The 15,235-nt window shown below is 40.0% G+C and overlaps 1 protein-coding gene across 1 annotated transcript in view; it reads right to left on the reverse strand.

Moving 5' to 3' along the window:
• The window catches only part of LOC117825310 (vasodilator-stimulated phosphoprotein-like), a 43,675-nt gene extending 32,763 nt beyond the window's left edge, over positions 1-10,912 (reverse strand). The window contains exon 1 of the mRNA XM_034701082.1: positions 10,463-10,912. Coding sequence (XP_034556973.1) covers positions 10,463-10,467 — 5 coding nt within the window. The 5' untranslated portion in view covers positions 10,468-10,912. The remainder of the gene's footprint in view (positions 1-10,462) is intronic.
• Between the last annotated feature and the right edge of the window lie 4,323 nt (positions 10,913-15,235).

The following is a 15,235-nucleotide window of genomic DNA, read 5'->3' on the forward strand; positions in this document are numbered from 1 at the left end:
GACTACATTCCATCCTCCCTTTGCACTCATGCAGAGCTTTCTGGTGGTGCTTTAAATGCACAAACAAATGAGTGCACTCAGAACCTGCATGTCTCACTACACATCACAAGTCACACACATGTTGCAATTTCAATGGTTAAATGTTAAATCTTGCAGCCAAATTTGGAGCCCATTCAATTTCCAAGTGAGCCACTAAATCACCACCTGTGGGTCCCAGGGACTCACTGAAAATCTATATACATCACTGGACTTGATATTTGTTGTCAGATAGGACAGGTCTTAAGGACTCATAAATGGGACAGTTGTTGTCAGCTATAACAACTGTGAATGATAATGCATATGGTAGCACTGTTTGCACCCCATTATCAAAATGATTAGATAATCTGTAATACTGATAGTGTGCACTAAACAGTTATCACATAGATAACATTTGTTAAGTGAAATGAGGGAAGAAAATATGTAAAGTAACATTAAAACTTGACTTTAAAATAAAAATATTAGAATAATATTACTAAACACATTGCTACTGTTGCTAACCACTTTCTCAGCTTGGACGAATTTGTATACTTCTGTCCAGTTGACTGCACTCCTGTGTCAACATTCACATACCATAGGTACAAATAACAATGACCATAATTGAAGCCACATTCCAGACTCTCCCTATTGTACAAGGTGACACACTGTTAAGGCCACAACAGGGGCTGGCAGGAGCAATATTCAGATAAAATAAAACCTATACATGAATCAGAGTTTGAGACAACTTTGAATTGCACAATTACACCTGAATAGAAACATGAAAAATGTTCTTACAAGTCCTAACATAATTGAAACTGATTCCTTGTTGTTTTATTAACTGACGGAGTCCTTCATATCCATGTGTTGTTAATCTGCTGTGTTGTGGAATTCTAAACTACTATGTGTGAGATCATCATCTGAAAGAACAACAATAGAGATGAATTAGAAAAAAGGAGGTATTGAGGCTGATGTCAAATCCTGGAAAACTGCTTGGAAAACTGTAAACATGCCTATCCTGTGCATTTGTTTATTTATAAATGTATGTCAGCCAGCACCAGCAAGGTCACCTCAATCACCTGTGTTTCCAACTGTTATTCAAATTTTGCCATGGTGATGGTAGCAGCTGTTAAATTTCTGTGGGAGACACTTGATTTTGAATTGGATTTTCAGTGAAACCACTGTCTCAAATTGCTGTCAGTGTGCCAAAACCATAACCCTTATCAGAAAAAGGACCAACCCATGACCAACCCCGTCATCTGCACCAGTTAATTTTATGTAAATAAAGTTTTTCATCTAGCTCAAGGGCACAACAGCGGCACAGGATTGACTGCGTTTTGATGGCCTATTTTGAAGGGTGCAACGATACACAAAATTCACGGTTTGGTTCGGTTTAATACGTTTTTGTCACGGTTCGATACAGAAAAAGAGAAATTTTTTTTACTTCTAGTTTATTGAAATTACCAAAATTTGTTTCAGCTCAAAAGCAGTTTTTAAATTAAATTACATAAATGTATAAGGGGCAGCTATACCTGACACATGTTCTGCTGTGCATGTGTGTGTGTGTGAGTGTGTATGTATGTCTGTCTGCGTGCTCATCTGCCATGCGAGATACAGAGTGCAGAGAAGAATTGTGAACGCGCGACCATGTAGAGACATTAATGACATCCCGTCATGTCAATAAGATAAATAACATAAGGCTATTTAGTCTGTTAAATAAAAGAACAAGGTATAGACCTGATCTATGAGAGAGGGAACCTTAAATCACTTCTGCTTTGACTTCCAGGGGGGGGCAGGACCCTGCTGGTGTGCCCCCGATATAACGACAGGGAAAACACTGTCCAGTATCAGGCTGAAGTCTTACACAGCATGCAAGACCACAAGTAATGCATATACGCACTTTAAAACCATATCACCCAGTCTAGCATCACTACAGGACCACGGAACAACTCTGCAACCAAATAGGACACTCGTGGAGGAGGCGAGCGCAGATCCTCTGAACTTTCAGCACAGAGTGCCTCGTCAGAAGTTGATAAAATAAATATAAAATTGTGTATTCGGTTCGGTTCATAGAGCGTACAGAACCGTGTCCACTGTATCAAACGGTTCGATACAGATACACGTGTTGTTGCACCCTTAATATATATATATATATAAGTTAAGTGGAATTTGTGGCAATTTGTTCAGAAGATGTCAAAGGTACTTTCAGCAGCGAAGCCCACTTTTCTCCACTCTGAAGATGTCATCGCTCCCTCTGAGTCTCAACATTCCATGCAATACACACCCATATAAAATTGAAAATAAAGAGCTAAAAATTGTAAAACTTAACCAGTAAAATCTCAAAAACTGTAAAAGCTAACTTTTTATTTTGAAAACAAAAGAAGAAAGGGTAAAAGTAGAGATTTCAGGTAGAAACAAGGGAGACCAGGTTTGGTTGAAACATTGGGAGAGCTACAGCACCACCATTTCCACCAACCAGGGATAACATAAGAGTCACGGGATCATTTCAGTGCTCAGTTTCTATAGAGAAAAAAAGGATTTCATGGATTAAAAAAAAAAAATTTTTCAATCAAGACTATATTCTATATCTGTGACCAAAATAATCATGTTATTAATAAAAACTGTGCTGAAATGTTTCCGCCTTTTTGGTGTACATGCAGCCTGACTGACCTGCTGCTTCTCTGTATGTTGATGCTCTGTTGGGTCGGGATGACACATATTCTCACACACTCACACTCACACACACACACACACACACACACACACACACACACACACACACACACACACACACACACACACACACACACACACACACAGGAATGAATGCCATGCATGACTATATGCTACTTTGAACATCAAGCTACTCTATTTAAATCTGGTGTTGGGGATTAAGACTTTATGACGGATCTAGTAGCTGGAAGCTCAATTTAGTTTTGTTTTCCACGAACCTGCAAAAAACTTGATATGCGTTTTCTTCCGCAAGATGACGCAATCTACTCGGCACTCTGCTAAATACAGCCAACACAAACTGCTCCACACTAACACACACACTGATCATCAGAGGTAACCACTATTTGAGTTCACATCAGTACAATAACTACACAGAAAACTCAAGTCTTTGGGCTGGTTTGCTTTTGTAGATCATATGGACACATCAGTATTAATTTTAGTCTGTTTCTTAAAGGAATGTTTTCACTTTTTGACGTGGAGTTGTACGAGTTGCATGTCACCAGTAATTGTACTAGCAACAATGAATGGTGCTCAGCTCGGCCCCTGTAATGGGAAACCTGCTGGGAGAAACAGCATGCAAGCAAGGCTACAGTTTACTGCAGATGGGGCCAATTCTGCCACGGAATTTACGTGATTTTTAGAAACTCCAACCCAAGCAATCATCTCGTTTTAGGTGTCCACTGAGATTTTTTCCAGTACTTCACTTCATCAGCTGTTCGGGTCTGCAGGCTTCAAAGAGACAAAATAATGAGTGATTCTGACACAGCCGATGACATGCCGTTTGCTGTGGACACACGTGGACACCGTCATGAGCCAGAGTTTACAGGGGAAAAGGCGATTCAATACACCCAAGTAGAAAGCGAAAAAACTTCTATGTTAACTGGAGAGCAGAAGAGATCCCAAGTTACCGGACGGTGCATGTGTAAACTGTAGGGGTGACCCAAAATAGTTGATTATTCGACAATTTGTTCGAAAGCGCATCAGTCCACTGCCAATCTCATAGTTAACACCTACATATGAAACTAGGATTTATATTACTTCATATCATATAAAGTTTTACAGAGTAAAATATTATTCTATTTGAGTAAAAATGTACTCTGTTAAATTTACTGTGAAGGTTCATAATATCTCACAATGTCAGGAAAAAGAACATCAGAGGATCCTTAAAAAAAGTCATGAAGATGAGGAGCAACCTCATGAAGAGGGCTGTGATCAACGCTTATATACCGGACCACACAAAAAACTGTACGTAGCCACTGGAATGGTGGCAAAAGAACGAGGAGGGATGCACAAAGCTGTCTGGAGCTGCGAAAAAATCCACAGCACCCCATTCACTTTCACACCATCAGAGAGGACATTCTACAAAGCAGGATTTTTGTAAACAAAGCGAGAAGCACACTTCTGCTCGTCAACTTAAAGGTCACATATCATGCAAAATCGACTTTTTAATGGTTCTCTACCTGAAATATGTGTCCTTGGCATGTCTACAAACCTCCCCGAAAATGAAAAAAATCCATTCTGCCCCTGTTCTGATTTCTCCACCTTTCTGTAAATGTGTGCTATAATGAGCCATTTCAGTTTTCAGTGTTTTTCATACGTCACAACGACATCCGGTCTGTAACAGAAGTCAGAGCTCGGAGCTTGTTCAGCCCATAGACTGTGTAAAATACAACTCAACTCCTCCTCCGTTTTCCATAACCTGCACACATGTGTGCTAACAAGGAGCTTAGGAGGGAGGCATGCTAGTTGTAGGCTGTCTTAATAAACACAAAGGTCGGTTTTACTCCCCACGTCTGCAGATTTGAAGATCTAGTGGATGACTTTTTATTTTTCATGGAAAAGTGCTAGCGCTAGTTAGCATAGCCACATAGCTACATGTTCGTAGCTGTGTACCAAGACACACGTCGACATACTGACAAATAAAACAACAAGAAACACAGAATCTGTGACCAATCGTTCAGAAAGGTCCTGCTGCAGGCGCCTCTCCGTCAGGATCAGATTCTGGATCAAATTCAGAGGGTTGAAGTAACGCAGGTCTGTGAGCAGCCGTGTATATTCAGCCAACATGTAAACATTAGATCAACATGCTAGACAGCCGAGGGCACTTCCACTTCCTGAGGGGGCGTGGTCAGAGAGCTCATTCTCATTTAAAGGCACAGACACAGAAAACAGCCTGTTCTGAGCAGGGCTGAAAAAGAGGGGTTTACAGGCATACCAAAATCTGATTTCAAAGTGTTTTTTGAGCAATACACTAAAGATGTGTTTTGGGGACCTCTTAGACCAATATATTTTGATGAAAAAGAGCATAATATGTCACCTTTAAATTAGTTGGTTTTCCTCACTGACCATTTGAAAAGACTCGAGCGGACAAAAACGCAGTGAAAGACTGTTTGAAAGGGTACGGTTAAGAATTTTCAAGACATTTAGCTAGTTCAAATCTCATTTTGAACTTTCTATGTTGAGCCTAAAGTTAGACAAACTACCCATCCCAGTGCTGGTCTCTACAGTATGAAAAATATCTCTGGAAGTCCTACCTGTTTAATTTTAACATTTATCCCATTATTAATTTTTAGGAAGTTTTTGTCCTTTCTTATGTTATATTTTTGTTAATTTGAATTAATTAAGAAAAGTCCATAATGGTCACTGAAATAAATTAAAAATGCTAAAAGTAATGCTAAATAAAAAAATGACTGAAAAGTATTAATGAAAATCAGACATCGCATTTAAATTGCGTTTGAACAGAATCATTTTAAAAAACAAACTAATAAAACTGTCCTGTACAAAAATGGTGGAACCCTGAACTTAATAGTTTGTTGCACTACCTTTTGAGGCAATCACTGCAATCAAGTGATTTCTCTAACTCTAAGTGAGACTTCTACACCTGTCAACGGGTATTTTGGCCCACTCCTCGTGAGCAAACTGCTCCAGCTGTCTCAGGTCTGAAGGACTCCAGACTGCATGTTTCAGCTCCTTCCACAGATGTTCAATAGTATTTATATCTGAGCTCATAGAAGGCCACTTCAGAATAGTCCAATGTTTTGCATTGGAATACAGCTAAAGTTACTACACTGAAATATGTGAGCAAGAAATACAAATCTGGGACCAACCAATGTGATGAGATACACTGTACAGTAATAATTCCAAAAGTAGAAGGGGTTCTGCGGGCAGGCAGCAAGTGACCCTCCAGACAATATATTGCATTACTCATATGTAGCCAACCAAGTCACAAGCCTCTTAGACATTGCAACTCTGCAGCACTGCCAGAAAAAAAGATCTGCCATCACAATGCCTAAGTTACATTGCACCCCAAAACAGAAAAATATTGCTTTAGCAGTGTATGATTACCATACACTGTATAATAAATGGATGTAGTATCCGTATCGTCACCCATCTGTTTCTGAATTGCTGTCTTGAAGCCGATGGTCGGCTGGTGCCATATTGGAAATGCTGAACACAACCTGAATTCTGTAAAGCCAGTGTGAGGTAAAGGAGGCGGTCAGGCGTTCCCGCCCGTCGGTCAAGTCAGCTATGCCTCTCATGATGGAAACTCTTAATAATGTCTTCTTAACTTCTGCATTTTGAAAAAATCCCCCACTTTAAAGTGTGCCATTACAGAAATTAGCTATTCAGACTAAAATCATTATGTATGTACCAGGCTGTAAACATGTTTATTTCTGCTGTAAATATTTAGATTTTTTTATTTAAATGGGTGTGTATGTTGGTTCTGGTACTTCTGGAGCCAGCCTCAAGGGAACACTTGACTATGCGCGAGTGTCAAAAACTGCAGTCAGTATTTTAAACCTGCACATTGGCTTCAATTCGTGACTGGATGTTGCTGCTTGGTTACAGCACATCACATTAATGACTACGGAAGCATGAGAGGTATGGCTTGTAAACCAAGCAGCAACATCCGGTCATAAAATATGACACCCATGCCTCTTTATTACCTCAGACAAGGTTTGGTTGTATTCAGCATTTCCAATATGGCCCACGATCGGCTTCAAAACAGCGCTCAGGAACAGAAGGATGACGTCACGGATACTACGTTCATGTTTTGTGCAGTCTGTTACACACGGTGGGAGCACCACACACAAAGACATTCACATGCCAGTGGCGTACCCAGAAAATGTCTTTTAGGTGGGCCACTAGGGGATGGGTACCGAATTCGGTACTTTTATCTGTACCGGCCGAATTCCGTCGGTACTACCGAGTACCGATTCACGTAAAATCAAACGGTACCATGTTTCGGTACCTGAACGCATCCTTGTGACTGTGAGGGAGTGGAAGAGGAGGCGAGTTTCCATACTTTCGCCCTGTAATTAAGTCAGAGACTGATCGGGTGAACAACTCTGCCCTCTGCATCTGCACGGGAGCGTGCCAAACGGAGTCTGCAGCTGACGGGCGTGCGCCATGGGAGAAGTTCCCTCGGCTGGTGGTGAGGCTTTCAGCAGTGTGTCTGCCCCCTGGTGGCTGGCTGCAGTATAGGTCCAATAAATCTGTCTCCCCCATTCATTTGAATGGGGGAGCAGTCAAACTTTAAAAAATAAATACACGTCGTACGAATGTTTCTCACATCCGTATGCTGTGGTGATATGTAGTTAGTATTTGACTGTTTTGTGTTCAAGGCCTCTTTTTCCTGAAACGTTTCTTTTTCGTTAGTTATTAGAGTTTAAAAAATGGGTTTTATTCCGGGTATCCTTTCATTCACAGCCGCCATAGAGTGAAACTTCAAAGGACACACAGCGTCTTGTGACGCTACGCTGTAGGGCGGAGCTTGTTACAGTGGCTTCACAGGCTCTGGCTGCACAATGGCAGGAGAGGGATTTTTGGCTTCAGAACTGTACAACGGGAGGAGGCGGAGCAACGCTGTCCATTTTTATTTACAGTCTATCGCGTGCACACTCACTGCGAGGCAGAACTGCAGGAGGATTAAGTTTATTTTATACAGTCTATGGTTGAGACTGACCCTCTCGCTTCGACTACCTGCCCTGTTTATAACCGTTCCTGTGTGCGTGAATGCCCAACAAGTAAGTTGTGTGTCCTATTATAAAGAGAGGGAGAACTGACTTTTCCCATCATCAGGCATTCACGTGTGTTAATTGATAAACTCACGAAAGAGCAATTAGACGCCACGAGCACGTGTCAGCTAATATATCTAATCACCTATATAATCCTGTTTCTGTTCATTTCATGTTAAATTAAATAAATATGTTAAAAAAAATAATTTTGATTTATTTTTTTTTAAATTAACATTTACTCCATAAACACACACAAAAGTACCGAAAATTGGTACCGTTGAGTACCGGTACCGATTCCCAGGTACCAGGTATCGGTTCAAATGTGAAAAGGTACCCATCCCTATGGGCCACAGCAAAAACAGATGGGCCATTATTTGTATGAGGAAATAATACTCTAAAATCACACACACACACACACACACACACACACACACACACACACACACACACACACACACACACACACACACACACACACACACAGATTCATAAATATTATGTTATCTATCCTATAACAAACACCGCCAGGATTATGGCACAAGCAGTGTTTCTGTAAAGTCTGTCAGACTGTACAATTTCATGTTCTGTGTTCACAAGCAATTGATCAATCTTTAATTGTATAGCGCCAGATCACAACAAACATTATCTCAAGACACATTTTTTTTTTTCAAAAACAGCAGGTCTAGACCATACTCTATGTTAAATTATTAACAAAGACCCAACATCAAGAAGGGATACGATCCAGTCCCCTCTACTGACAGGACTCGATCTGATCTCATCTTAATCCACCATGAGCATTGCACCTTGCAGCACCTAGCTAGTTACAGCGGCAAGGAAAAAATTCCTTTTAACAGGCAGAAACCTCAAGCAGATCCCACATAGAGTATGGTCTAGACCTGCTATGTTTGTAGAAGTGTCAGCTTACGTTTGTTGTGATTCACATGTGTGGCATGTAACTCACATCCAACTAGAGAACTGTTAGTCTTTGTGTGACTCGGGGCAAATATCAGAGGTCCAGATATCTGTGGTTATCTTCAACTGCTAAGTTGGCTGTCCACTAAGCGAAATGCACCGACCCACCAATGATGTAGTGTGTACACATGGTTGCTTTAAACACAGAATAGCATAGAACAGAGTTGAATTCATCTTTCCTATTGATCAGCCCTTTGTCGCCGATAACCAATGTAACTTTTTGAGTCAGTATCCGACCGTTATCTGCCAACAGGATCAGATCTTTTCATCCCTGATAGTGAGTCTGCAATTGTGTCATAACAATCGATTGCATTGAGGAAGCATGAGAGACACAATGTGTAAGCACACAGTTGGAGCTTCACACGCAATCAGCCACACACAGAGCGCTGTTTCACAGTGACCCCATCTTGCCCATTACACTTCCATTACAACCTTTGATGCCAACTAAGGAGTGGGAGGACTTTGTCCCATCATCAAGTCTCTGCAATGTGTAAATTGGGAGCTTGATGTTACAAGGGCTTTGTAAGTGGCATTTTTTTTTATTCCTAATTAGATCGACAACCATGATGAACTAACTAATGGAAGAGTAAATAAAGTTGTTTGATAAATAATGGCAATAGACAATTAACTTCCCCACAAACACACTCACCCTCATTGAAGGTTTCTCTATGCCTGGAAGTAATTTTTTGGGGGGTAAAGTGGGCCGTAGCACAGTAGCCTTTTACAAGTTTGGGAAAGGCTACTGATTAAGATAATACTTTATTGATTACTTTATTGATCCCCGGGGGGGGGGGAATTCGGTGTAGAAAGGACAGCACAATGGGTTTAAAAGAAAAAACAGTTACATAGGTTATCTACATAGCACCGTTGAACTCTGCAGAACCACATGGTCCATAATTAAACTTGCATGTAGCGTTCACAGTTAAATGCCATTATTTTGCACAAGTGGAAGAATATGTTAGTATGGGGAGTGAGAAGTAGTAAGCCAAAAGAAGCCTCATCCTGCAGCAATAGTTTAAGAGCATGTAATTGCAAACTGCACAGGCTGGGACAGGATGTGGAATTTGAGGCCATGAGCTTTTGGCATAGTTTTTTTTTTAAGCACACAACTCAAAAGGAAGTATTTGGGTAACCCTATACTACAAAAACTCAATGACTGTAAACTTTAATGGAAATAAACTGTTGCTCACCGTTAAACCTATTGTACCCTTCATAGAAAAGTACAGGCACATCAACAATCTCCAACTGCTTAAGCCCTATGGAGCAAAGTGAGTGAGTCCAAATGAAGTGTCTGGAGCGGATTTAAAACTATATTTTTTTCGTCATCTGACCAACTCAGCAACCCCTATCTGAGAGTACTTTCTTAAAAGCGGCCACACCTGAATAGAAAGGTCTGAGCGTCTAGAACAACCTTGGAAACACAAATAAGCTACTTCCTGACACAATATTATGAAGTTTTGTTTTTAACAACATGCCATAAAATCCTCCATGGGTGCAACTCCATGGGTGAAACAACACCAAACAGCTAGGTGGGGATACTTTAGAGAGGAGAGAACCCGTTTACAGTGACACTAACAACTGTTGTGGCGATTTAACTACTAGGCAGAACCCAGAGACACACCATAGGATCCCAAACGACTCCTCGTTTTTGTGAAATGACTGGCCGGAACACAAAATGTAGACTGGAAACACAATGCAGATGAAGGGATTTGCGCTGCTTTACTCACCTCATTGTTCGCCAGAGTGGATATCCTCTTCTCGTTGGCAAGTTTAGCTGACTTCAAAGCTGAAGCCCGACTTTAAAAGTCAATGTACTGAAATAAAAACAGACAAATTTCGGCGAAAAACACGCATCTACACCCGAAAACACAGAGCCAACAATAACGTCGAGGAGTACACCTCGACGATTTCCTGGTTGTGGTGGAGTGGTAGAGGAGGGGGAGGGGGGGTTAGAGGACAGATACAGTGGTGGAGCGGGCTTGTCAACTCCAATCACTGGGTTCTACCAGAGGTGAAGCCGAACTAATCACCAACACTTCTATTCGCACTCTTTGGGTTGAAATCCAGACGAATGTCTGTTCTGGACTTTACTCCGCTCCAACAGTCGTCCAGTCGGTCGGTCTGTGTGGGATATTCATTGGAGTTTGGCCCAGCGCGCTAGCTTTAAAGTAGGCTTAATCCCATGATGCGTTCAAGTTCGCATCGTAAATATCCAGATTCCAGGTCTTTACCTTTGTTTAGGCTCTAGGAATTAATCCCAGTGAGCAGAAACAGATATGTTAAAGTAGATCTTTGTTTGAAAACGGGGTGAATTAAGGTCTTAACATCAAATAACTCTTCCCGGCCTTCTACTGAACTCGCCAAAATACCGTTACAAAATCATAATGTCACAAATACAATTTTGTTTCATCTCTTTTTTTTTTCCTTTTCAATATTCTTTTTTTTGTATATATGTTTTATTCATTTTTACACATGAAAAACACAGAACAAGACTACGGAAGAGGATTAGGGCCATTGAAAAAAAAAATTAAGGTCAACATTTTTTTTTTTATTATTACTCTGAGAAAAAAGTCAGAATTCTGACTTAATCTCAGAATTCTGACTTTATTCTCAGAATTCTGACTTTAATCTCAGAATTCTGACTTTAATTTCAGAATAATAATTTTAAAAAAATTAATATACATCGCCTTGCTAGGAGCAGAAGTTTACTCATTAGGAGGAGCTGTTCTTTAGATAGATAGAACTGTTCTTTTTTACATTTCACACAGAGGGCAGAGATCTGAGGATTAAATCAATATTCTTTTTAATGAACATTTTCAGAATATTAACAGTGCAGCACAGTACATAAACAGGTTGTTTTAAATATGCAGCAAATCAAAATCCAAAATACATCTGCAGCAATGATCCAACAATTCCTTATTAGGTCTAACATTTCAGGCAATTGCCTCTTGAGTTCCCAGATACTCCAACACCTTGGTAAACTTTGCTGTAAAAACATCCATCTGACCTTTAATACATCATCTTAATTTTTCCAGAGAGATATATTCTTATATCAATGATTTCCACAGATGAATTGAAGGAGGTTCATCTCCTACCCATTTGGTCATAACAGCCTTTCAGCCCAGCATAAGCAAAAATTGAACAGTGTTCTTATGTATTCTTAATGATTCAGGGACACATCCCAATAGACAAAATATTGGGTCGGGCTGTAATTGTTGTTTAATTACGGTAATAACCTCTTGTTTCATATCTTTAAAAACGTGTCTTTTCAAGTCTTGAAGGGAGGATGGTCATAGTTATTGTGATGACATTTTTGAGTGGCAATACATCGAACTCTCATAAATCGCCATAGCCACACCCATAGCCTCACCCACACCCACACCCACACCCTCACCCACACCCACAACCCACATCCACACACACTTAGTTTTTTACACAAGATATAGAACAGCTCTTGATCTTGGTCCCTGTTAGAGAAAATAATCCAAGTTTTACCCCAGAAAAAGGCAGAAAAAAATCACAGTTTTTCAGATGGGCAAAATAACATACTTTTCTCAACGTGTCTTCTGGCTGTACAGAAAAGAAAGTATGGAATTGGACTAACCCTGTTAACCCCCCTGTTGTGTTCAGGGTCAGATTGCCCCTTTTCAAAGTTAAAAAGAAAAAAAAAATGTTAATAGTGTTTTTTCGGTATGAAACTTCTTCTACTTGCCTTAATTAGCGTAATCAACATATAAAATAAAAATGGTTCCTTTTACATATTTGCAACCCCCCTGCATGTATATATTGCATAGATACTGTTCGTGGGTCAATTTGACTCAGCAGTCAAAGTGGAGGCTAAAAGGACCTTCTCTGTTCCCGTGGGCAAACTCCACCCACATTGAGGGGACTCTCAGCAGGGTAGTGATGTGTCATGATCAAAAGCTGCGGCTCTGAGAGCCGATGCTTTAAAAAGAATCAGAAGAGCCGGCTCGCTTCGAGAGAGAGCCGGCTCCCAGTTTTTTCCTTTCACTGCTTAGCTCTCAGTGCTCAGCCCCAGCTCTGTTCACAGCAGAACTTTGTTTTGATTGGTACATTAGTAAGTAGTATGTAGCAGTCCTTTTCAAAAACAGCCTGTGTATCATGGCTACACCTGTTCCTCCCGAGACAGTCTTCTCGAAGACAGGGCAAATACTCACTGAGAGGAGAAATCAGATCAGCCCATCCAAGCTGAGGCATCTGATTTTTCTCAATGACAACCTGAGGACATTAATAATGTTTGCTCAAGTTTGGTTCTGGTTCTGTTTGCTCGAGTTTGGTTCTGGTTCTGTTTGCTTGAATTTGGTTCTGGTTCTGTTTGCTTGAGTTTGGTTCTGCTTCTGTTTGCTTGGGTTTGGTTCTGTTTGCTCGAGGTTGGTTCTGGTTCTGTTTGCTTAAGTTGGTTCTGGTTCTGTTTGCTTGAGTTTGGTTCTGGTTCGGTTTGCTTGAGTTTGGTTGTGGTTTTGTTTACTTGAGTTTGGTTCTGGTTCTGTTTGCTTGATTTTGGTTCTGGTTTTGTTTGCTTGAGTCTTGTTCTGGTTCTGTTAGCTTGAATTGGTTCTGGTTCTGTTAGCTTGACTTGGTTCTGGTTCTGTTAGCTTGACTTGGTTCTGGTTCTGGTTCTGGCTCTGGTTACTTGAGTTTGGTTCTGGTTCTGTTTGCTTGAGTTAGGTTCTGGTTCTTTTCTGTGGATATGTTTGCAGTTTTTTGTTAATTTGTACAATAAAAAAGTTTTATTAAAATACTTTAAAAAAGTAAGAATGGTTTTGTAACAGAATAAATGCACAATACTAGGCAATTATAAAGCTTCTAATAAAAACGCTGTAGGTAAAAGGGTTTTCAACACACAAACCATTAGTTTTTGCAAAGTTAAGGTAAAACATACGGCTACAAAAGATCCTGAATTAAGAGCAGTTTGGGAGTCGAAAGAGCCGGCTCGTCTTTGGGAACCGTGTCAAAAGAGCCGGCTCTCTGAAAAGAGCCAAACTTCCCATCACTAATTCACTGCAGTCGGTAATTCACATAAGTGTCTGATGAGGCATAACTTTTCTTTGAATTAAATCCTTCCAACTGGGGTGGCAACAGGGGTGGCAAGGCTGTGTTTTAGGGTGGCACTTGCCACTATCCATGAGTTTAGCTCCTTTTCAGGTTATAAAATCAATTTTGATAAATCAGAAGCTATGCCGTTAGGTAACTCTACTAATCTAAATTTGATCAACCTTCACATGTAACAAACTCAGAGAAACAGAATAAAATTTGAAATCGCTTACATATAACCCCTTGCACACTAAATAAGATAAATCGGCAGACGCCCCTGTGCAATAAATGTGGAAGGGAGGTTGGAACCTATTATCACTATTTTTGGCAGTGCAAACTGATCAAAATATTCTGGGCTGCAATTTCTAAAGAACTGAGTGGCATTTTCCAGACCTGCATTAAGAGGGACTCGGGCCTGTTCATTCTCGGCCTCCCCTCAAAAACGATTGCGTTAACACGACCACATTTTAAACTGTGTGACAAACTGCTGTTACTGGCTAGAAAACGTATTTTGATAAACTGGAATAAGGATAAACCGCCAACTGTTACGCTGTGGTATCAAGAGTTATTTAAGGTCCTCTCTCATGAAAGGATCAGTGCAGTTCTGAGGGGTAATGAGAGGTATTTCACTGACATGTGGTCTCGTGTGCTCAGTTATTTACCTAAAGAACTGTCTCAACTTGTTATGAGGGGACACAACTACATAAAATGGCCAAACCTGCAGAGAGCTAATTAATAAGCATCCTTCTCCCTTTTTTAATTATTTTTTTATTGTGTCTCTATTATCAATAAAGCGTAGCTAACTTTGCCTTTGGTTACCAGGTATTATACTTGCTTGTAAAACAAACGAGTATAATACCTGCTTGTGTTACAAGCAAGTATAATACCTGCTTGTAGTACAAGCAAGTATAATACTCGGTAACCAATAATACGTTTTCGCATACCAAGTACAAGCCTTCAAGATTCAAGATTCAAAGGTTTTTATTGTCAATTTTCACTATATATACGAGACATACAGGAAAAACAAGATGCTGTTTCTCTCTTCCAGCTTTTAAAGATCAAAACTTTTAATATAAAACACAAATAAATATAATAAAATACAGTTATAAAAAAAACAGCCTATGTACACAGTGCAGGTAGTGCAGTGACAGTTTAAAAATGGACAATGTAAATAGATAATAGTGCAAATTGTATTAAGGTGCAGACAGTATTGTACTTGTACTTGGTATGCGAAAACTTATTATAATGGCAATATGAATGACATCAACCTGTGGAGTACAATGGTCTGGCGGCTGTGTTTTCCTTGTCTGGAATGTACGCTATGACACAGGTCAGTATTTTGTTTTTTTTATGTATTTTATTCTATTTTATTTTATTTCATTTCATTAATTTTTTCTTTCTTCTCTTCTATTTCCAATGTAAATTTCTTTATATACTCCACTCTT

This window comes from Notolabrus celidotus, chromosome 14 (genome assembly GCF_009762535.1).
Source record: "Notolabrus celidotus isolate fNotCel1 chromosome 14, fNotCel1.pri, whole genome shotgun sequence".
Classification (NCBI taxonomy): Eukaryota; Metazoa; Chordata; class Actinopteri; order Labriformes; family Labridae; genus Notolabrus; species Notolabrus celidotus.